General features: G+C 45.8%; 1 protein-coding gene across 1 annotated transcript; it reads left to right on the top strand.

Moving 5' to 3' along the window:
- The first annotated feature begins 1,768 nt into the window (after window positions 1–1,768).
- VSIG10L2 (V-set and immunoglobulin domain containing 10 like 2) lies at window positions 1,769–18,625 on the top strand. The gene is made up of 9 exons (XM_027877697.1): window positions 1,769–1,841; window positions 4,234–4,581; window positions 4,899–5,174; window positions 8,751–9,026; window positions 9,876–10,124; window positions 10,504–10,764; window positions 14,428–14,718; window positions 15,348–15,644; window positions 18,435–18,625. The coding sequence occupies exons 1-9, from the start codon at window positions 1,769–1,771 to the stop codon at window positions 18,623–18,625; spliced, it is 2,262 nt and encodes a 753-aa protein (XP_027733498.1).
- The last annotated feature ends 4,051 nt before the right edge of the window (window positions 18,626–22,676 follow it).

Below are 22,676 nucleotides of genomic sequence, written 5' to 3'. Positions count from 1 at the left end.
AGAAGATCTTGATTTGAATCCTATCTCCAGTGCTTAATGTGTCTGTGGACACTTAAACTCTCTGAGACTCAGTGTCTTCATATGTAAAATGAGGGAAATAATACATGTGCCTTATTTCACAGGGTCCAAATGAGACACAGTAGATAGATAGTGCTTTGCAAACCTTAAAATGTCAGGTTTTGGTTTTTGTTTTTTAGTGAAATCATTAATTTCCCTTCTCTCCTACCCCAAACTAAGGGAAAGACAAAGTGATAGAAATAAGCACAACATTCACATCAACTCAAAAATCAAAATAATTCAGATGAATACATAAGTCAACTCAGTAGTACACAAACAACAAACCGTCTCCTTATAGGCTTTCTTAAAGTCTCACTTATTTGCTAATCAGACCTCACCTCTCAGCACACACTCTTGCTAGTTATTTATTTGGGTTTTTTTAGGCAATTGGGGTTAAGGGACTTGCCCAGGGTCACACAGCTAGTAGGTGTCAAGTATTTGGTCTGAGGCTAGATTTGAACTCAGGTCCTCCTGACTCCAGGGCCTGTGCTCTATCCACTGCACCACCTAGCTGCCCCTCTTGCTAGTTACTTATCCAACTTCTTTGCCAGTACCTTGAAGGGATGCAAAGCCAGGAAAGAAATGGGGTTCTTCGGATCCTAATGTGGGGATGTAAAAGGTCATTGGCCATGGAGATCTCCTGTAAAGATCAATAGGGCTCATGAGAGCATGGCAGGACATGCCACTGTGAACATCTCTGTTGTCCTGGGGAGGAGTGGAGTCCCAGAGAACTCAAGACAAAGAATGAGACCCAGTAGTTTTCATCTGAATCCACCCCTCCCCATCTACTCCTCTTTGTCTATAAGGGGGAAAATATCTGCCCCTTTCCCATTCCTTACCTAGCCCTCATGGATAAGTGACACATGATCAGACACCCAATCCTCCATGGGCCTGGAGAGCCTACCATCTCTTCTTGCTCTGCCACAGGAATTTTATGTCCCCTACAGAGGATGGAAAACTCTGATCCTATCTGCTTTTGTCATCCAAACAGTATGGTCCCAGGCCAGCTATGCTTTGGTATCAGAGAGCTCAGAAAAGGGGCCGGGAAGAAAGACATATCTCTAGACCTTCTGGGAGGCCTCAGTCCCTTCCATTTCCCATTCTCAGGACCACACTAAGCTTTGGAAAGTGCCAGTGGAGGGAGGGAGTGGAGCAGAATCTAGGAACTAGTAATTCATTATAAAAGGTGACTAAGATGTAATAGGGACATAGTAGTGCTTCATTGCACATCAGAGTTACATGATACCTGTTGCTGGGCATGATGGAGAGGGGATTTCTATACAGGGCAAAGGGAGGTTGCATTAGATGACCTTCATGTTTCCCTTTCCATGTTAAGATTTCATGATTCTATAATAGCCACTTAATATCAAAAGGCAGGACCTCTGGTAGGTCTGGACCTCTCCCCTTAGACTTCCCTTCAGACCTTGACCCTTTCCCTCTCTAACCAGTGCCCCTGGCCCCTTTCTGAATTATGGATGCTCTGAATCATCTGGCATAAATAATTCACAGTGAGTCCAGCCCAGAGAGTAATAGGAGAGCAAGAGAAGTGAGGTGGGTATCCTGTGAGGTTGGAGAAGGCAACCTGAGCTCAGCCCCCAAGTCTCCTGGGGTCTGGTATTGGGGCTGGTTCCTAGGACAAGGCGCAAGAGAGCCCTGGGTAAGGAGTAGAGCCTGAAGTTTTGTGTCTGGAGTCTTTGGGGGTGATGGAGCCATGGCAGGTGAGCTGGCCAAGTACCTACATGTATCTCTCTGCTTCCTGCTGCAGCTCCCTCTGTGGAGCTCAGGTGAGTGATGATCAACCTCCCTTCCCTACAAGACATAGGTTTGCCCCATCATGCCTTATTCCATCTTTTGCCCACCAGCCACTACTTACCGTTCTTTGATGCAGAATAATTACTGCCGTTGGATAGGACTTGCCTTTCAGCTTACATATGACTCAAACAGATTTGATGGCAGCACCTCACCATTTGGTAGCCATACTTTATGCTTTCCATTATCTCACTTGAGTCCATGAAACAAACAGGTGGGACAAGAATTATTATTCCCATTTTATAGATGAGGAAAATAAGGCCTAAGGAGATGAAATTATTTCCCCAAGGTCACACAGGCATTTAAGTGTCAGTCAGAGAACTCACATCTCCCAATTCCCAATCCAATGTTCTTTTCATAAACTATGGATTCATCTTCACTCTTCTTGAGACATGAGATGTCAGGATTTGGCTTGTGGTATTATTCTTGGGCAACTAGGTGGAGCAGTGGATAGAGCACTGGACCTGGAGTCAGGAAAATCTGAGTTCAAATGTGGCTTCAGACACTTACCTAGGCAAATCACATAACCCTGTTTGCCTTGGTTTCCTCATCTGTAAAATGAGTTGAAGAAAGTAATGGAAAACCACTCCAGTATCTCCACCAAGAAAACCCCAAATGGGGTCACGAAGAGTTGGACACAACTGAAACAACTCAACAACAACATTTATTCCCTTCTCCTTCCCTTTTATATCTCATTCTCTTCTTTCTTTTCTCTACTCCCTGTTCCCATTTTTTGTTCCCTACCTTGGGGGAAAAGATCATGGTAATGATGTCACTGAGCACCCTGCCTTGGAACCTTCTCAGAGAATCTCAAATCACTTTGTAGGCAAGCAGTCTGATACTGTTAGCTTAGGGGAAAGGGAGGAGTTAGGACTTTTCAGTGGAAGGCTTTAAAGGGAGGATGGTTTCTATTGATACAGGACGGGATATGCCCTTCTCTAAGCCAGAAGTTAGAAGTTATGAGAGCACCAACAGTTCAAAGTCAAAATCTGGGGCCTTTCTGAGGAAGTTAGGGAATAGTACAGACCCATAACTCAATAGATATTTTGTTGATTGTTAGATTAATTGAGGGCATCTTTTGCCATGTTTTCCCTAGAGCTTGGATGGAGATGAAACCAAGCCATCTCTTGTTGGGGATGCAGGAGTATTGGGCTGAGTGGAGTATTGGGATGAGTGACTTCCCATTGATCACTATATCTGGTCACAGAAGAAGAACTCATGGTCTCTGGATAACCTTTTATCAGACTTGTTGTGGAGGGGATTTCTTCTTTATGTAGAGGCTGGCTGAGATGTCCCCTCAGGTCCCTTCCAATTTTGAGATTCTATTTTCTCCAGGCACCAAGCAGGCACTGGGTACTAGGTAGACTTATTCTAATACGACGTTAAATGACCCTCTGGAGTCCTTTAGTTCATGTCTGTGCCTCCAGCAGAAAATGAGGGAAGCTTCTCCAGCAGCCAAAACTATGTGCAAATTTCTTCAGAGCAGGAGCCTTTCTTGAGCATCAGTCCCAGTAACTGTCTTAAAACTACCACCATCAGAAAGTTCTTGATGTCTAACTTAAATATTTCTCTCTGCCACTTTAGTCTTTTCCCTTTGGTTCTGGTCTTAGAAGGTCTGCATAATAGGATGCAGGAATATAGAGTCAGAGAGCTGGAAGGGACCTTGGCAATCATCTAAGTCAGGGGTTCTTAATCTTTTTTGTGTCATGGACCCTTTCTCAGAATAATGTTTTTAAATGAATAGAGTAAAATACACAGGATTACAAAGGAAACCAAAGGTTAGTGACAACAAAGATGTATTTTTTTCCTTCTAAAGTCTCATATCCCCTGAAATCTATCAACGGACCCCAACTTAAGATCCCTTGATCTTGGCCAACAATCTCTTCATCTTGCAAATGAGGAAATTGAGACCCAGTGGCTTAACTGAGTTAGTTATACAGCGAACTGGAAGCAAAATGGGGAGAGGAGGGGCAGCTAGGTGGCGCAGTGGATAGAGCACCGGCCCTGAAGTCAGGAGGACCTGAGTTCAAATCCGCCCTCAGACCAAACACTTGACACTTACTAGCTGTGTGACCCTGGGCAAGTCACTTAACCCCAATTGCCTAAAAAAAAAAAGGAGAGATGAATCCAGGTCTTCCGACTTCCAACAAAATGCCCTTGGTTTTAAACCATGCTGCCTCTTAGGAGTAGAGAGGACTTGCCAAGGATATTATAGAGGGGATATTTCAAGGAGTGTTGAACTAGGTAATTTCTGAGGGTTCCTTTCCAGTTGAAAAGTATTTGCTACTATGATCGTAACATTCCAGCCAGGATACGCTGCCAATCCAGTGGAGCTCAGGAGTTCTGATTTGTCCTTTTTCTCCCCAGGACAGCCTCTCCCAACTTTAAGTGCCCCATCCAGGGAAGTGCCTATCAAAGGAGTTCAAGGAGATTCCCTGGAGCTGGCCTGTGCCCCAGTTCCCACTCCCCTGGTAGTCTTTTGGAGCTTTACCCCGCCAGGTTCCCTGGCTCCCCAGCCTATAGCTGTCACCAATGGAGCTGAAGTCAAGGTGGAGCCAGGAGCTCTAACTCTGGGGACCCTGAGCCTAAGGAACAGTAGTCTGGTGCTGGAGGGACTTCACACAGCAGCCCAGGGGCGGTTCCTGTGCCAGGCCTTGTATTCAGCTGGTGGTGAACTCCATACTGCCTATTCCTACATCATCTTGTCTGTTTTGGGTGAGTGGAGGCATGAGTACAATAAAGAAGAAAGGGAGACTGTTCTAAAATCGCTGTTAATCTGCAATATTGTCTTGCATGGGCTTGCATATCATTTGTATATATTTGCATTTGGTTAATTTATTGGGCACCATCCTTCTATCTCCTCCCCACCAGAACTAGAAAAAAGTGAAACCTAGAACTCTGAGGGCCAGATTATGGAGGGAAGGGGGCTATTATTCCAGGAAAGAAGAAGGCAGATGATATGGGATGAGAAGAGGGGGCTAAGCAGGAGGACTCCTGCATCTGTAACAAAAGAACCTCTTTCCTTCTCCCAGTGCCTGTGTCTAAGCCCCAGGTGCGACTGAGCAGCCCGTCCCCTGTGGAGGGAGAATCCCTGGTAGTGGCATGTGTAATCCGGGAGGGCACAGGTCCCGTGTCCTTTGCCTGGCAACATCAAGGGCCTCAGGGATCCCGAGGGGCCCTGATTGAGAGGACTGAGCAGTTGCTCCATTTGGAACCTGTGAATAGAACGCACACTGGCTGGTACATCTGCAGTGCCCAGAATGAGGTCAACAGGCTCAACAGTGAGGGAGTCTACCTAGATGTCATCTGTAAGTTGCCAGCTCCTGATGGGCACCCACGGGAGAAGACCTTGTTCTTCCCCCAAACCCTACTCCAATCCAAACACTAAGCCTGAGAACCTTCCTCCTAGTGGTGGTTCTCCCAGGTAGGAAGCCCAAGTGACATTCAAAGCGGAAGCTCCCAAGAAGGTCATTCATTCATTCAACCAACCAACCAATCAACCAATACATTTATTAATTACCTACAACATGCAAGGCACTGTGCTAGACATCAAGGGAGATATGATGATAACTAAGCCATAGTCTTTGCCCTCAAGGAGGTTACAATTTATTAGGACGATAAAGCATATTTACGAATGCCTATAATACAAAATAAGACATGATAAATGTATAAGAGAGAGGTGAACCTCTTCGGGTTGTGAGAGTTCAGAATTGGAGTGGGGGTGAGGGAAGGCTTCATAAAGAAGGCAGAGTTTTGAGCTAAGCCTCATCAGGCATTTCAGACAGAAGAACAATAAAAACAAATACAGAAAAAGAGGAAAACACAGGGAGCATACAGAAGATGGCTACCATTAGACAGAAACACAGATTAAGCAAAGATTAGTGTGAGGTAAAGTTGCAAAGGAAGGTTGGCAGGGCCATCAGATCAGTAAACTAGGAAGATCTATCTAATAATAGCGCAGAGTGGAAGGTTCTGCGGGTGAGGAGACCAGCTCAGAGTTGCCCCAGGACACTTTGAGACTGTGGCCCTGAATCATTACCCTCATAAGGTCTGATTGAATATAAGTTCATTTAATTATTTTTGTCTTTTTATCCCCAGTACACAGAATAGTACTTGGCACATAGTGGGACCTTAATGTTGAGGTTTAGGGGTGCTAGGACCCCAAAATCACAACATGCAGCTCTCAACACAAGCCTTCTTTCAATCAAAGACAAGGTTTATTAGAACATCCGTCATATTGGCAGGCTCTTAAGGAGTTTGAACATTAGTGAGCTATTGGCTAAATTATAAAAATCTGAGCAGTGGCTAGATTTTAAGAATCTGAGCAGTTTAATAGAGACGATATGGACCTTATATACAGAAAGACTGTGGGAGGGATCTAGGAGTGGCCAAGTAGTCTTGGGGACTGTGAGGTAATAGAATGCCAGCGACCCGGACCACGTGGTCAAGGGAGAATGGAGCCCAGCTAGGATTAAGGGTGAGAAGTGGCCGGGGCCATAGAGAGGTAAGATAATGGAGGGCTAGGCTAGGTTAAGGGTAACTGAGAATTGGGAGATTTTCCTTTCTGGGGTCCAGATCCCAATCCCATCATTAATAAATGCCTGTTGGCTGATGGGTTGATGAGGTCCCTTCCTCATTTTTTTGCCTGCTAAGAGACATTTGTTAAAACTGGATGTTGAGTGGGCTTGAGGGTGATTAGCCTGAGGTTTCAAGAGCCCAACTAAACACTATGGATCAATCAATCAATAACATTTATTAGTTACCTACTATGTATCATGCACCATGCTTAGTGCTGGGCATACAAAAAGAGGCAAAAGGCAGTCCAGCTCAAGGAGCTCACAATCTAATATGGAAGACAACAAGCAAACAAATATATACAAACACACCATATACAGGATATATAGGAAATGATTAACAAATGATAGGAAGGCACTAGAATTAAGAGGGGTTGGGAAAGGCTTCCAGTAAAATATGAGATTTTAGGGGCAGCTAGGTGCCGCAGTGGATAGAGCACCTGCTCTGGATGCAGGAAGACCTGAGTTCAAATCCGACCTCAGACACATAGCACTTACTAGCTGTGTGACCCTGGGAAAGTCACTTAACCCCATTGCCTAGTCAAAAAAAAAATATGGGATTTTAGGTGGGACTTAAAGGAAATCAGTAGATGGAATTGAGGGTGGAATAGCACTCCAGGCATGGGGCAGAGCCAGAGAAAATGCCTGGAGCCAGAGGTGCAGTGTCTTGTGGATGGAACAGCCAGGAAGCCAGTGTCACTGGATCAAAGAGTACATGGAGGGGAGCAAAGGGTAAGAAGACTGGAGAGGTGGAAGGAGGCAAGGTTAGGAAGGGCTTTAAATGCCAAGCAGAGGATTTTGTATATGGGGACAGACGACCTAGAAATCAGTGAGGAAAAGAGAACAGTGACCACTGAGAGGTTAGAAGTTATGAGATCCTAGTTTAAAGTCAGAGGGTGGGGTCTTTCTGTGGAAACTAGTGAACAGTACAGCCCCAAGGCTCAGAAATTTAGGAGAATGAAGCCTGGGGTGCTTGTTTATAAAGATTAAGATGTGGAGGGCATAAGAAATAAGGAGAAAAGGAACTTGCTTTCTCAGAGGCCAAGAGGGCTTCCACAGATCCAGCTTGGGTTGATCCTATAAATCATAGGACCAGACAGGGAAGGGTCCAACATTGTACTCAGATTGTGTTCAGATCATAACTAGAGTACTGTGTTTAGCTTCGCACCGTATTTTAGGAAGTGAAGAAAATCTAAAGGTGGGCAACCAGGATGGTGAAGGACCCTCAAAATTATATCATATCCACGAGAATAATATGTCCTGTCCATTAAAGAAATGGAGGATGTTTAGCCTGGAGAAGGGAAAACCTTGGGGTGTCAGGTGAGGGGAAGGAGAGATGGGCTGTATTCAACTTTTTGAAGGGTTGTTAATAGGATAGCAGGATTCGATTCCTTCTGGGCTTGGCCTCAGAGGGCAGAAAAAGGAAAATTTCTAGAAGTTTCATAAACAAAAATTTCGGTTTGTTGTAAGGAAAAATCTCTTAACAATCAGACGTTCCAAAAGTAGACAAAGGGTGATTCAGGAGGTAGTAGATTCCCCACCCACTACCCCTTATTGGACTTTTTAAGCAAGGGCTATGTGGCCCCTTGTTGGAGATAATGGCTCTGAAGTGTATTCTGTCCCTGAGATTCAATCATATAAGGTCTCTAAGAATATTCAATAGGTAATTCCTAAACAGGACAAAGTTGAACTCTGTGATTATGCTGTGTATCTGTTATCAACTCCTCATGTGCAATTTATACCTTGGTCAGCTCTCACACTGGTAGTAAAAGGGATTCATTATACTCAGGTCTCACTGATTTTTGTTATCAATCAATTGTGTCCAAGTCTTCGTGATCCCATGGACTATAGCATGCCATTACTATTCATGGGGTTTTCTTGGCAAAGATACTGGAATGATATTCCATTTCCTTCTCCAACAGATTAAGGTAAACAGAGGTTCAATGACTTGCCCAGGGCTACACAGCTAGTCAGTGTCTGAGGCTAGATTTGAACTCGTCTTCCTGATTCCAGGACCAGCACTCTATCCATTGAACCACCTAGCTGCCTCCTTCATGGGTATACCTTGCCTTAAAAGAAGGTATAGGAGAAAGACAGCAGTACAAGGTTATGTGTCCATGGTTATAATCCCTCTGAAGGAATCTCCACAGGGCAGGGAAGATGGGCAGGGCCATTTTTCATCACACACATATACACTCTCATTCCTTCCAACTTCTTTCCAGCTCACAATGACCTCCTTCTCCCCCTAGCCTAACTCTCCTGTGCTATTTCTTGAAGAAGGGGCCTGATCTGCTCTCCCTTGCCCCACAGATGGCCCAGATGAGCCTGTGATCAGAGTGGAGCCTTTGTCGATTAGTGAGGACAGATACTGGGCAAGTGAACGAGAGGAAGTGACCCTGAGTTGCCTGGCACCTTCCAATCCCCCCAGCCGCTATGTGTGGCTGCATGACCACACTCAGGTCCACTCGGGGCCCACCTACGTCATCGCTTGTGCCCGCCAGGCCCATGCTGGCCACTATACTTGTCTGGCCCACAACAGCCACCTGGATACCCACACCCAGGCCACCATCCAGCTCACCATCTTCTGTGAGTGAACTCAGAACAGACCCAAGTACTCTTTTATTCAGTCCTCCAGGACATGGCAGATGTTCTCTAGCCCCACTCTTGCCTGTCCAGGATCTCACTTTATTTTCCACCTCTTCTGCTGAGGAGGTTTCCTAGTTTCACCTCTTGGGCTCCTAGACCCACATGCCTGCATTGTCCAGAGTTGGATAGGGCCTCAGCACCCTGGGAACAAGGACAAATTAGGGCTGCAAGCGGGGCTGTGAATGGAGTGGTGAATATGTTCCTAAACTTAGAGACAGAGCCCAGACAAGGGGGAAGTGGGATCTGTGGAGCCAAACTGACCCCCAGGAAGGTACAGGGAAGATGGGGCGGACAACAGGGAGTGGTTTAAAGTTAGGGATGATGAGGAAAATGTGGAGAGATAAGGTTTGGTCACCCACCTAGAGAATAATTTTCTCCTTGGTGCTGAAGGGGTTAGGGGCAGGGAACTGAGGCACAGAGAGGGATAGAGACAACTTAAGAAAAACAATACAAAACAGGGGTCTTAGTTCCCAGACACACAGTTGCTGAGAAGAGGCAAGAGTTAGGGACAGGTTAGGTCTTGGTTTAGGTTCGAGTGGGAGTCACCTGGTCCTTCTCAGGCTCCTCAGGGGCTCTGATTTCTGTCTTCTAACTCCTCCCTCCCCCTTTCCTGAGAAGACAGCTGTATCCTCTATCCCTTGGTGGGAATCTGGGGTGGAGGAAGGGTGACAGATATATACCCTTCCCCTCCCCCTAACTTCATTTCAGGCTTTAGATAAAGCTAGGTAGTGCGTTACCTTTGCTCTCCCCTCTCCCTCCTTTCCCCTATGCCCCACCTACCTTGCCTAGATCCTCCTCAGGGGCAGCCCACCTGTGCTGTGTTCCCTGGCGCTGGGGCTGTGGTCCTACACTGTTCCTGGCCTGGGGGACTCCCAGAAGCCCAGCTTCAGTGGGAGGGCCCTGAAGGTACCAGCCCCTCTGCCCCTACTAACCTCACCTGGACCCATCCATCAACCCAACTGCCCAATGGAAGCATCTTCACCTGCATCACCCAGCATCCTGCTCTGGCTCGACCTGTCTTATGTAGGATTACCCTTTGTGAGTGCTAAAGGAATGGGGTGGTGGTTAGGGCTAGAGGGGATACCGTATAAGGGGAGGGGGAGGGGGAAAAACATAGGAGTCAAAAGGCTTGGAGCTCCGAATTGGAGATGGGGGGAGGGGAGGGCAAAAGACAGGGGAGCCTGGGCTGGGGAAAGGGGAATATGATGGATCTTACTACTGCAAGTTAAGGGGACTGTTGAAATAGATAACGGGTCAGACCTCAAGTCCAAAGGGTAACAAGTCCTGAATTCTGGGATATTCCATTAAATAATGCGGAAATGTTACACTGGAAGAGTAGGAGGGGAGGGCAGCCTCAGGCCTGCTCCCTTGGCATCCTCCCCATTCATATACTCTGAGCCATCATTTCTTGTTCCAGGGGAGCCCAGCAGTACCCCAATCTGTTCCACCAAGGTTACTGCAGAAGATCAATTTATTATGCTGAGCTGTGAGTGGCCTGGGGGGCAGCCTTCGGGCTCACTCACCTGGTACAACAAGGAGGAGCAGCTACTGGGTAGCAGTCGATCTTCGCCTGCCATCCAACTCCTGAAGGCCCATGAAGGGTTGGCTGGCAAGGAATTCACCTGTAGGGGAACCCATCCGCTCCGTAATCCTGATCCAGAGTGCAGACTCCAGCTAGGTATGTAACCACTTTGGAGGGTGGGTGCTGGGGCTGGGGGTGGGGGTGGGGGCAGCATTTGTCACATTGGTAGGGTAATGACAGTAAGGGACTCTAAAAACCCTAGCTGCACCACCCTGACATCACTATCATGTGCACTTGTATAATCTGTGTGTACTCACATTTGCTTTGAAGTTTCAAATATTGCTCTTTTAGAAACAGTGAAAAGGGCAGTTGGGTGTGGATTTTCTTTTCCCATTCTGCCTCTGTCTCTCCCTTTCTCTTTTCCATCTTGTTCCATCACTTTTTATAGTATCCCCATCCACCTCTGTCCATCACCTCTTTTCCTCTTTTTCCCCTGCCTTGTCAAAGTGTTAGAGCTAGAAATGCAAGAAAACAGTTCAAATAGATTAATTGCAATAGAAAACCCATGCAAGAAGTTTTGTATCCCCGAGACCAAATTTTAGTTCAGAGCCAGGGCTAGGTAATAGGTAGGCAGTGTGGCCCAGTGGAAAGATCAGTGGACTGGGAGACAGAGAACCTGGGTTGGATACTGGCTGTGCCTCTTTCTACCTGTGTGACCTTGGCCAGCTTGCTTCACCTCTGCAAGGTTCAGTTTCCTTATCTGTACCATGAGGGAGTTGGACAAGATGATCTCTAATGTCTTTTTGAGCCCTAAAGCTGTGATCATGTGAACAGGTAGACTAGGTGATCCATCTCTCACTTCATGGAACGTGCAAAGCGCCCCTACTTGGAGTGATTGGCCTACCATTCTCGGTGCTGCTCAAGCCATATCTGCAGTATAATGTCCTGTTTCTGATGCCACATTCTAAGAGAGGAATGGACAAGTTGGAGAATATCTAGAGGGCATTGGCCAGGATGATAAGAATGCTAGAAACCATACTACTCAAGGATTGAAGGATCTAAGGATGTTTAGCCTGAAAAAAGGGAAGTCTCAAGGGGAACATGATCGTTGTCTTCAAATATTTGAAAGACTGTCTTGTAAAAAGAGGTATTGGACTCGTCCTGTTCTTCTCTGGAGGGAAGAACTAGGAACGATGGGTGGAGGCAACAAAGAGGCAGAATTCAGTTCAATAGAGGGAAAAATCTCCCTGTATTTTGAACTGTCCAAGAGCGGAATGAGTTCTATCTCAAAGGAGGGAGCTCCTTATGATTGGAAGTGTTCCAACAGAGGCTGGGAGACCACCTGACAGGGATGTTGTAGAGGGCCAGCACTGGGTGGGAGGTGGAACTGATTTTAGAATCTCAGGTCTGGGATTACTGGCTGGGCTTGTTCCCTGGAATTCTACCATCAGAGATTTGTCGGGTCCTGAAGATTTTGGGGTCTTTAAAGATTATTATTAATCAGTCAGTATTTGCTGAGTTCTTGCTTTGTACCCAGCATTATGCTGGGCATTGTTGGGGTAGAATAGGGTCTAGGAGTGCTACAAAGAGAGAAGAATTGATCGACTATCAGGCATGCAATTGCATGAAAGGCACTGCGCTAGATGCTAGGGATAAAATGTCTAAGGGATAGGGCTTGCTCTCAAACTTATAATCAAATGCCCCTGAGAAGTGGCACACCTTAAGCTAGTCAGTATGAGTGTGTGTGTGTGTGTGTGTGTGTGTGTGTAGAAAGAGGGAGAATTTGTCCTTTTGACTTTTATAGCTAAGCAGAAAGAACCACAGATAGTTTTGCTGTGAGTGCCCATGGTGCCACTTCCTCCTCTTCATAGTCATCTTGACACTCCTGACCAGTTCCTCTGTCTCCCAGAGGGATCACCCCTCTAGCTCTTCTCAATGCCAGATTAATCTTCCTACTACACCGTTCTGATCACAGATCTGCTCCACCTATTGGCCTCCCTGACTTCCTTTAAATACCAACTAAAATCCCACCTCCTACAGGAAGCCTGCCTAACCCTTCTTAATTCCAGTACTTTCCCTTGTTTAATTATCTCCTATTTAACTTGTATATAGCTTGCTTTGTATGTTACTTGTTGGCTCCTCCTTTAGATTGTAAACTCCTTGTGGGCAAGGACTATCTTTTGCCTTTTGTATCCCCAGTACTTAGTCCTTAGCCTGCCACGTTGTGCCTGCTTAGTTTTTGTTGACTGATTGACTGATCAACACACTCTCTACTCAAAATCCTTTGGTGATTCTCCAGTACCCATTGAATAAAGTCCAGACTCCTTAACCTGACATTTAAGACCCTCTGCAATCTGTTGCCACCTGACATTTCCAGATTTATCTCCTTCTGCTCCTTCTTTTTCTCTTCTTCCTCCTCCTCTCCCTCTTCAGGTACTCTACACTTTGTCCAAACTACCCTGGCCAGTTTGGAAACTCCTGCACATCTACCTCTGCCTTTACTCATGCTCTTCTCTACGTTCCAGTGGCCCGCCCTCTTTCCATTTGTTGGCATCTTTCACCCATTCTGCAAGACAGAGCTTAGATGTTGCCCCCTTTATAAAGCCTTTCCTGATTCCTCAGGCTGGAAGTGTGACATATTTCTCATCCAACCTCATAGCCCCCTCTATCCTATTCTGTTACTAGTTATGTGACTGCTAACAAGTCATTTCATTTGGAGTCTCAGTTTCCTCATCTGTAAAATAGAGATAATTAATAATAATAATAACAATACTTGCACTGCTTATATTGCAGGGTCACTGGGGAGAAAACACTTTGTAAGCTGTAAAGGATTATGAATATTTGAGTTGTTGTTACTCCTCTTGTACAAATATTCTAATTTGCATTAGATCATAAGTTCCTTGACGGTAGAGTTTATGTCATTCATCTTGGTATCCCCAGTGCCTAATTGAAGAGGGGAGTAGGATGTGGGTAATACAGCAGTGATGTACCCTGAACACAGTATACACTGAATAACAATTTGTTAAATGAACTTTATCTGTGCACACACCTTATAACCCCTACTAGAACATATCACATGAGGATAGGCTGAAGGAATAGGCATAATGATATGAGAGTATGAGAGCATGATTGCTCTCTTCAAGTATTAGAAGGTGAAAGAGGATTTAGATTTGCTGTGTTTGACCCCAAAGGGAAGAACTGGGAACATAGGGTAGAATTTTCAAGAGGCATATTTAGGCTTTGGTATCAGGAAAAATTTCCTATTCACTAGAGCTATTAAAAAATGAAATGGACTTTCCCAGAAGGAAATGGGTTCCCCTTCATTGGAAGCGTTCAGGTTGTGGTTGGACAATCATTTGGGGGGATTTTGTAGCAAGGAGTCTTGTTCAAGTATGAGTAGATGGCTTTTGAAGTGCCTACCAATTCTAAGATTCCAAGATAAGCTTCTGGTGGGTCAGGACCATATTTTAATTATCCTTCTATCTATCTCATGTGAGCCATGAAGAGTCTTGCACATGGTCATTGTACACCATGGACAGTTAACAAATGTTGGCAGAAGTGAAAGAATGACTGAATGACATGGTGGTAGCATGGAGATATTATCGCCATTTTACAGATGAGGAAAGTGAGGTACTGAGAAGTTAAATGATTAGCTCATGGTTAGACAGGTTAGTAATTGTCTGAGGTGGGATCTGAACCCAGATCTCCTGACTCCAAATTTTTGAAAATACTATGCAAATATGAGTCATCACCATCGTCTTCTTTTTCTTCTCGTCCTCCTTCCTTTAAAAGGTAATCCTTCCTTCTGTAACTTTGCAGAAGCCCCTCGGCTGGTAGTTGACCAACCTCACGTTTCTGTGCTGGAGGGAAGGGAAGCCTTGCTGGGTTGTCTGCTGCAGGGGGGCAGTCCACCTCCTCAGCTCCATTGGCTGTGTCCCCAGCAGCGTCCTGTGGACCCAAACACCCCCCATTACACACTACAGCAGAGTGGCTCCTGGTTTAGCCTCATCCTCCATGATGCTGACCCTGCCCGCCACAGTGGCATTTACCACTGCTTTGCTTGGAATGCTCTGGGCAATGCCAGCCACAGCGTCCTCCTGGAGGTTCAGAGTGAGTGACGGGGGCAGAGAGTGCTGGGAGGGTTAAATCCAGTCAGAAGAGAGAGACTTCTCTCTTGTAAGCGCCTGGAAAGCAGAGACTGTTACTTTGTTTTTGTATTCTAGCACCCAGCACAGTGATAGGCACATAGCTGCTTAGTAAATGTTTCTTGAATCAAAGGAAATGGAACGGAATTAAACCCCCCATCCAAAGATAGAAAACAGTATGTGCCTCTCTAAGAGATATGTGAAGATACTTCTGCTGCACTGTCTATCATGCAGGCCTGGGTGTCGGTATGACAGAATGACAGTAAGAAGCTAACTTAGAGATTGTCACATCTGATCCACTTATTTTACAGATGAGTAAGCTTGCCCACAAAGGGAGAATGCTAAAATTAGCACAGCTAGTTAGAGACCAAGCTGGGATGAAAACCTATGTTTCCCAATTCATGGCACAGTGACCCCTGCTGCCCTCCCTATGCTTCATCATTGAGAGTGTGTGTGTGTGTGTGTGTGTGTGTGTGTGTGTGTGTGTGTGTGTGTTGGTGTCCACGTGGGGTAAGAAGGCAGGTGAACATGGGTCAGGCGTATGTCCCTAAGGCTCCTTCCTAAGCTTTCTTCTCTCTCTGCTGCTTTTCTTAGGGTACCCTGCCCCACCCAATGTCACTATCAGCAGTCTGACTTATGGGAGACAGCGAAGTGAGGTGAGACTGCAGTGGGCCACGAAGGGTCCTGGGAACCTCACAGGCTTTATGGTCCAGCGGAGGGCAAGCTCCCCAGGCTCAGGGGCTGGAGTCTGGGAGAGAGCAGCTGGAGACATCGAGCCAGAGAGCCGAGGGCGGCGCTTGGGTGGCCTGGATCCCGGGATCCTCTATTCCTTCCGTGTCTTGGCACTGAATCACCGCACAGCTGGGCACCCTTCTGAGGTGAAGACACCAGGTGCTGGGCCTTCTCCTCTTACCACCAAGGCACCCCCAAAACCTTGTCCAAGTTCTTCATAGGAAACTCCCTACTACTGCCCTGTTTGCTGAAATAGGGGCAGCTAGATGAAGCAGTGGATGGAGCACTGAGGTTCAAGTCAGGAAGACCTGAGTTCAAATCCAGTATCAGACACTGGGAAAAACCACTTCATCTCTTTCTGCCTCAGTTTCCTTATTTGTAAAATGAGGGTGATAATAGAACCTACTTCCCAGGGTGGTTGTTAGGATCCAGTGAAATAATCCCTGTAAAATACTTTGCACAGTGCTTGGCACATAGTATTTGTTATATATATGAGCTATTCTTACTTCCCAGTTCCAGCCTCAATTTTTCTCTCTGTTTCCCCCAGCCTCAGTCATTGCCTCTCACTCAGTGCAGTACTTTTTTTGTCTCCTTTCCATACTAGGAGGCACTAAAGGCTCCAGTGTCCCTAAGAGCCAAGAAGGGAAAGGCAAAGACCAAGGTCCATTAGACCCAAGGGGGCTGGAAGTTAGGTTAGATAGTGATAGTGCAGCAGAAGTTGGTTAGGAAGACCTGGGTTCAAATCCTACCTGTGACCATTTACATGGACAAAGTCACAATGTCTTTGAGCTTTAGTTGCCTCATCTGTGGGGTGGGTTTGCTTGTTTTGTCTGGACCTACAATTTCAATCATGTGGGAAGCTCCTTCACATAGAAACTTTCTCCACTGATGTAAAACAGCAACTGGTCTGTAATTTATATCCTCAGAATATAGGGCAAAGAGAGATTAAAGGGATTTGCCCATTATGGGTAGAGTCTCCCACATTGCTAGTCAGTGTAAGATGAAGGATTTGAACCCAGGTTTCCCCAACTCCAAAGTCCCTCCCCTCCCACCTTCCAATCTCCCATTCACTATCCTTGCTTCTCATCTAGTAAGGGAAAATATTTCTACTATACCTCCCTTTTAGTATTGTTGTGAGATTCAAATGAGATTATATAAAACAATTTGTAAGCCACAAAGTGCTACATAAATATTAGTGTAGTCCCATCCCTGCCAATGGCCCTCCCAGCTTGCACTATACCCCAGGTTCACGGTTAAACCATAGCACATAAGACTCCATCAATATATTTAAATGCTGAGAGTCAGCCAAAGATACAATTAACTCAAAGCAAGGGCGCATAGTAAGAAAAATAGCCACAAAACCTAGTGGCACACTCTCACAAACAGACAGTCAGCAGGAAGAATAGATGCCCATAGAGTTTGTAAGTGGAGAAACGTAGGCATACAGAACCCATGTGGCCAAGACAACTCATACCTCGGCTACCACCAGAGACTCCGATGTCTTCATGTGATGGCCTCACACTGCTCCTTGTGGAGTGAGCATCTCTGATGGGCAAGCTGCTCACTACAGCGTAGGTACACGGCCCTGACGCTAGGCCCTGATGGTCTTTACTGTCTCCAGCTAAAGGCGGCTGAAATTCTGGTCTGGGGTACTGCTATAAACACTTACAGAAAGAACAATAACTGTACCCTAGGACTAGCAGATGGTTGGGTCTCTACTGTTACCAGCTTTGGGCACAGCTGAAATTTTGGCCTAGGGTACCACTACACCTCTTGGGGAAAAGATGACGTTCATATACTAGGTAAAACCAACAGAATCCTCAGTCACGAGGCCTGACACCTCCAGGGCAGGATCTCCATGCTCTTGACTCTTCTCAACTCTGCAGCTATACCATGTTTCCTTGGAAACTTCTTCTACAACAAGATGTCATTGCTAACTGGGGTGGGGAGGGAGAAGAGACAAATCCCCAACCCTGCTTGCTGCCCCCTCAAGAGGCACAAGGGAAAAGTTGAAAAGGGAACTCAACAGTTGGTCTTTCCTCCAGAGGAGGACAATCTAGGCCCTCTCTACCAAGGTTGGTTGCCATTTTTTAAACTCAGTCTCTCCCATCTGCCCATTTCCATGATTGAGTAGAGAAAAGGCAGAGCAAGTCTACTGTCTGCCAATCCTTAGCTCTGTACTTAAAAGGTACAAATGTGCTACTCCAAAGCCTAAGCCCCTGGAGGTGGGCTACTCAAAGTCTCACATTCTTACATCTCCCTCTCATCAAGTGGACTGAGGTTCTCACCTCTTGCTTTCCTTCTTCACTCTCATAGTACACATAAATACACTCATTTCTCATATGACAAGGATCATGGGAACTCTAGAATCTCTAATTTAGCAGACTTGCACTTCAACGGGGAAATCCCAAGGAAATTCCAAATCAGGCCATAGATTTCCATATGGGAGAGTATAAGAGAGATGGCAAGAACCAAAAGAGCTCTATAGTCAACAAAACAGACCTAGCTTTTACTCCTTCAAAGAAGAACTTGATCTCTTTAGCCGCCTTCAAAGGCGGAGGGTAGCACTGGGCAATGCTGAGAATAATACTAGACTTGAAATCAAAAGACTTGGGTTTGAGTTTTGACTCTGCAACTTAACAGCTGAGTGACTTTGAGGAAATCACCTCCCCAAGTCTTTGTTTTCTCATCTGTAAAATGGGGATAATACACTTATTTGTACAATTTACTTCATAGAATTGTGAGAAGTGAACTACTGAATAAATGTGAATTATTAAGAGTTTTCTCCAAACTCCAAAAGTAGACAAGGAGGTAATTGGGAATGGGGTACCCTTTAGGTGACTTTAGAGTTTGACCTTGTCTGCTAATTAACTGGAAGGGAGCTCCTACTACCTGGCCCAAATATTGGCCTCATGCTCATCCAATGAATCCTGCTCTCTCCTCTTCCAGTGGATCCTCCCTTCAATGCCTACCCTGCTGTGCTGGGTGCAGCAGGCACTGGAATGGTAGTGGCTACAGTGGCCTCCCTGCTGGTGTTCCAGTATGCTGTTCGGCACCCAGAGACCTTCCCTCGTGAGTGGGAGTTTGGGAGATGGTGCCTGCTCTTGCCAACTCAAGCTAACATTAGACAAGGGATATAGGCACTCCTTTAACCCTAATCCTCCGCTCAACTGTATTCTCTACTAGAGGTCCCTTCCCTTGAGAAACGAATGGGGTAACCCTCTCGGGCTTTAATCTCACAAATCTAGGCCAGTTCCTCTCTGTCCTGAGTTTCAACCTAGCAACAGGATGGAAAAAGGATATTAAAATTGTGCCTCTAGATCTGGGCCTTCAACACCCCTTCCTCCCTAGATAACCCTGCCCCCCTCCCACTTTATTCTATCATTGCCAAGTTAGGGCAGAAGGTGCTGGAGCTGGAGGCTCTGTCAATGACGGCTTTTCCTTTCACAGGACTGGGTCGGCCGCTGTTCCTCACGTGAGTGTGGACTTCCCAGTTGGGTGGTGGGCGGGGGTAAATGGACTCTTCCAAATGGAATGCCCTATAGTAGCTATTACTGGTGTTCTCCTTCTTCCTGTGCCAGGTGGAATCACCAAGACCAGAGGGCCACAATGGATGCAGAGATGCAAGCAGGTTAGAACAACTCACCAAGGTTTCCACTCTAAGCGAGGGAGGGACTGACTACCTCTATGAGTTTCATACCTTTGCATACACTGTAATCTTGGCTATTCGGGCAATGTGTCTTTCCTGAGAACCTGGGAAGCAGCTTGCCCTCTAAGGTTTCTGGCTTTTTCCAAGTCCTTCATGTATTCTTTCTGTAGGTGAAGCCCCAATCTCAACCATAACCCCAGGCTCACCCCTGGAACCTAATGATACTCCTGTGAATGTGACCATTACTGTGACTGCAACACCATGAAGTCCTGGGAAAGAAAGACTGTGTAAATACAATTAGAGAATGGGGCAGGAAGGAAAAATCTGGGGATCAAGGACGAATGACCCCATTTTTCACTCCAGCTGATCTCATAAATTCAAAGGAGTAACGGGAAAAAAAACCCAGACTAAGTTTTCCCCACTTTTACTGGTAAGACAAACTTCCATCTTTATAACTGAATTGCCAGCTCAATTTTGTCCCTAGTCCCAAAGAGTCATCCCATCCAAGGTGGCAGCTGCTTGGAGAATAGAGTTGCAAAGCCCTACGGGAAGAGACATAGGCTAACAAATATTCACCAGATGAAGGCAAATACCCAGGAACTAGGAAGAGATTCTCTTCCTATATCTGTATTCGAGTTAAGGAGGAGGAAGTACTTACCAAGAAGGAACCAGAATTTTGTGGTTTGAACTCTTTAATAAACTGCACATAATGCTGTCATTAATTGGAAGCTATTCATTATAATCCTTGCACTCTCTCACAGGGTTGTTTTGAGGAAAGTGCACACTCACTTCATACTTTTTTCCAGCTAATTGCCCCTTCTATGACCCCCATTCTCTCACTTATCTCTCCCTGTCTATTGGCTGCTTCACTACTACCTACAAAATTGAGGATGGGGGAGACACGGGGGTCCCAAACTCAGGACCCACTCCCCCATCCTCAAAAAACCCTTACTTTATCCATCCATCCTTGCTATTTATCATCCAGTATCTCTCCTCCCTTCTTTGGCCAAATTCCTTGAGAAGGCCACCTACAATAATTGCTTCCACTTCCTTTCCCCTCCCTCTTTTCTTAACTCTACAGTCTGACTTTCCTCATCAATCAACTGAAACTGCTCTCTCCAAAATTACTAATGACCCAATTGCTAGATCAAATGGCCTCTTCTCGATCCTCATCCTTCTCAAGCTCTCTGAAGCCTCTCAATCACACTCTTGATACTCTTCTTTCTAGGTTTTCATGACACTATTGGTTCTCCTTGTACCTCTCTGCTTCTTCTCAGTGTCATTGCTGAAGGAATTTCATCGAAGTCACTCTCACTAGCCAGAGGCATTCCCCAAGGCTTTATCCTGGGCTCTCTCCTCTTCTTCTACATTACTACAGCATTTGTTGATCTCATCAGCTCCCAAGAATTCAGTTATCATCTCTATGATGATGATTCTCAAGTCTACTTAACCAGCACCAATCTCTTTGACCTCCAGTCTTGCATCTCCAACTATCCACATTGTGAAACAATGTCCTATACAGATTACTGTATAGGTCCAAAACTGAATTCATTATCTTCCCCCCAGGGTTCTTAAGCCTTTCCCTCTTCCTAACTTCTCTATTAGTGTTGAGAGTACTACCATCTTCCCATCCTGGACTCCTCACTCTCGCCCTCATACTCAATTTGTTGCCAAGGCCTGTTGATTTTGCCTTCACATCATCTCTCATATATGCCCCCTTCTGTCTTTTGACACTGCCATTACCCTGGCAATAGCTTGCTAGCGGGTCTGTCAGGTCTTTCCCCACTCCAGTTCTTTCTCTACTCAGCTGACCTACTTAACAGCAGGTTACCTGTCACCCTCCTACTCAAATTCCAATTGCTTTCACCTCTAGGATCAAATACAAAAATCCTCTGATGTTCAAAGGCCTTCATGACCTACTTTCCCAGTCTTCTCACACCTTACTCCCTATCCCGCTTCTCCCTCCAGCCACTGCTCTCCAGTGACACTGGTATCCCTGCTGCTCCTCGAAGAATTCACTCCATGTCCCAGTTCCAGGCATTTTCCCTGGCTGTCCTTCTAACTGGAATTCTCTCCCTCATATCTACCTCCTGGCCTCTCAGGTTTACTTTTAAGTCCCAGCTAAAATTCTACCTTCTACAAGAAGACTTTCTTGATCCCCATCATTCTAGTGCCTCTGTTAATTAGCTCCAATTTATCTTGTATGTATCTTGTGTGTACATAGCGGTTTGCACGTCTTCTCCCCCATTAGACTGAAAACTCTTGAGAGAGCAAGGACTGTCTTTTTTTTTAAACAATCCCAGCACTCAGCACAGTGTCTGTCACATAGTAAGTGCTTGATAAATGTTTACTAACTGAATGACGAAGGATCTCCAGGAAACTAAACTTAGTGTCCAGTCCGCTTATTTTGGTGGGAAGACTTAAACCTCTACTCCCTTGATACTGCTGCAACAGAAGCTATATTTTAGAAGAGGCCTCGGGAAAATCCTCCTAACTCTAAAGAAATTCAAGTCCTTATTATAAGCCCTTGGCTCCTACTGGGAATTTGATGTTTGAAATGGCAATAGGTACAGGAAGTCATCTCCAACCAAGTATGCAAGATTGCCATTCTTTTCCCCTACTTCAGGAGCCATCACAGTCCATTTTGGTCAAAAGGGCTGGGAAGCACATGATTATTCCATCCCTATTCTGTGTCAAAAGCCAGGTATAGAGGCGTTGCTGATACAGCCCCCGCCACCAGGTTGGGGGGGAATCGGCTGACAGGCATGCTGGCAGCTCCAAAGTTACACCTCTGCCAGCATGACTGACTGGCTCCAAGAGCGTGTCTCTGAAATCTGGGTGAGACACAAATGCAGGCTTGTTTAACTGGCCTGAGAAGACAGGCCTTGGAGCAGCTCAGCAGGAGACCTGGATGAGAAGAGACAGCAGAATAGCCAACAGAACATCTTGCCAAAAACAAGGCGTCTGGAGACTGAAAGGCAGCTCATGGAAAACTGGCAGGAAACTTGAGATGTTGTTAAGGCTTGTGATAGATTTAGGCCATATTAGAGAAAATGCTTCCAACCCCCACAACTCCTCCCCCCCCACCCCCACCCCTTAAAGCTATCAGCTTTGGGACAAACAATGTGGGGCAGGGGGCCAAAGAGAGGCAGCATGGTGTAGCAGAAAGAACTGAGTTCAAACCCTGACTCTACCACTTGATTTGGGGGCAAAATGTGACCCTGTTACCTCATCTTTAAAATGAGAGGCCTGGACTAAATGATCCCCAAATTTCCTTCCAGCCTCAAATCTGTGATCCTAGGATTGACTATACAAGTTAATATAAAGCATTGGGGAAAAAAGCTACTAGTGGAAAGTACTCCACACATATCCTCCCCCCACCCCCAAAACAAACAAACAAACAAAACCCTGTGTTTTCTGGGTTAAGAGAGGTGACCCTTCTGGCCGCCTTTTTTTTTTTTTTACCACAATGGTTTGTTTTTTAAGAGTCTGTACAGAGGCTGGACTCTGGAAAAACTATGGAAAAAGTAACATCGTGACTC

This window comes from Vombatus ursinus, unplaced genomic scaffold, assembly GCF_900497805.2.
Source record: "Vombatus ursinus unplaced genomic scaffold, bare-nosed wombat genome assembly UNPS02014813.1, whole genome shotgun sequence".
Lineage (NCBI taxonomy): Eukaryota > Metazoa > Chordata > Mammalia > Diprotodontia > Vombatidae > Vombatus > Vombatus ursinus.
This window is presented reverse-complemented; position numbering and strand designations above follow the sequence as displayed.

Bases quoted from the DNA above. Each gene is read 5' to 3' on its own strand.
- VSIG10L2 (XM_027877697.1), top strand. From the start codon at position 1,769: ATGGCAGGTGAGCTGGCCAAGTACCTACATGTATCTCTCTGCTTCCTG. The intron at 5,175-8,750 runs GTAAGTTGCCAG...CTTGCCCCACAG, and splicing joins AGTCTACCTAGATGTCATCT to ATGGCCCAGATGAGCCTGTG. The intron at 14,719-15,347 runs GTGAGTGACGGG...TGCTTTTCTTAG, and splicing joins CGTCCTCCTGGAGGTTCAGA to GGTACCCTGCCCCACCCAAT.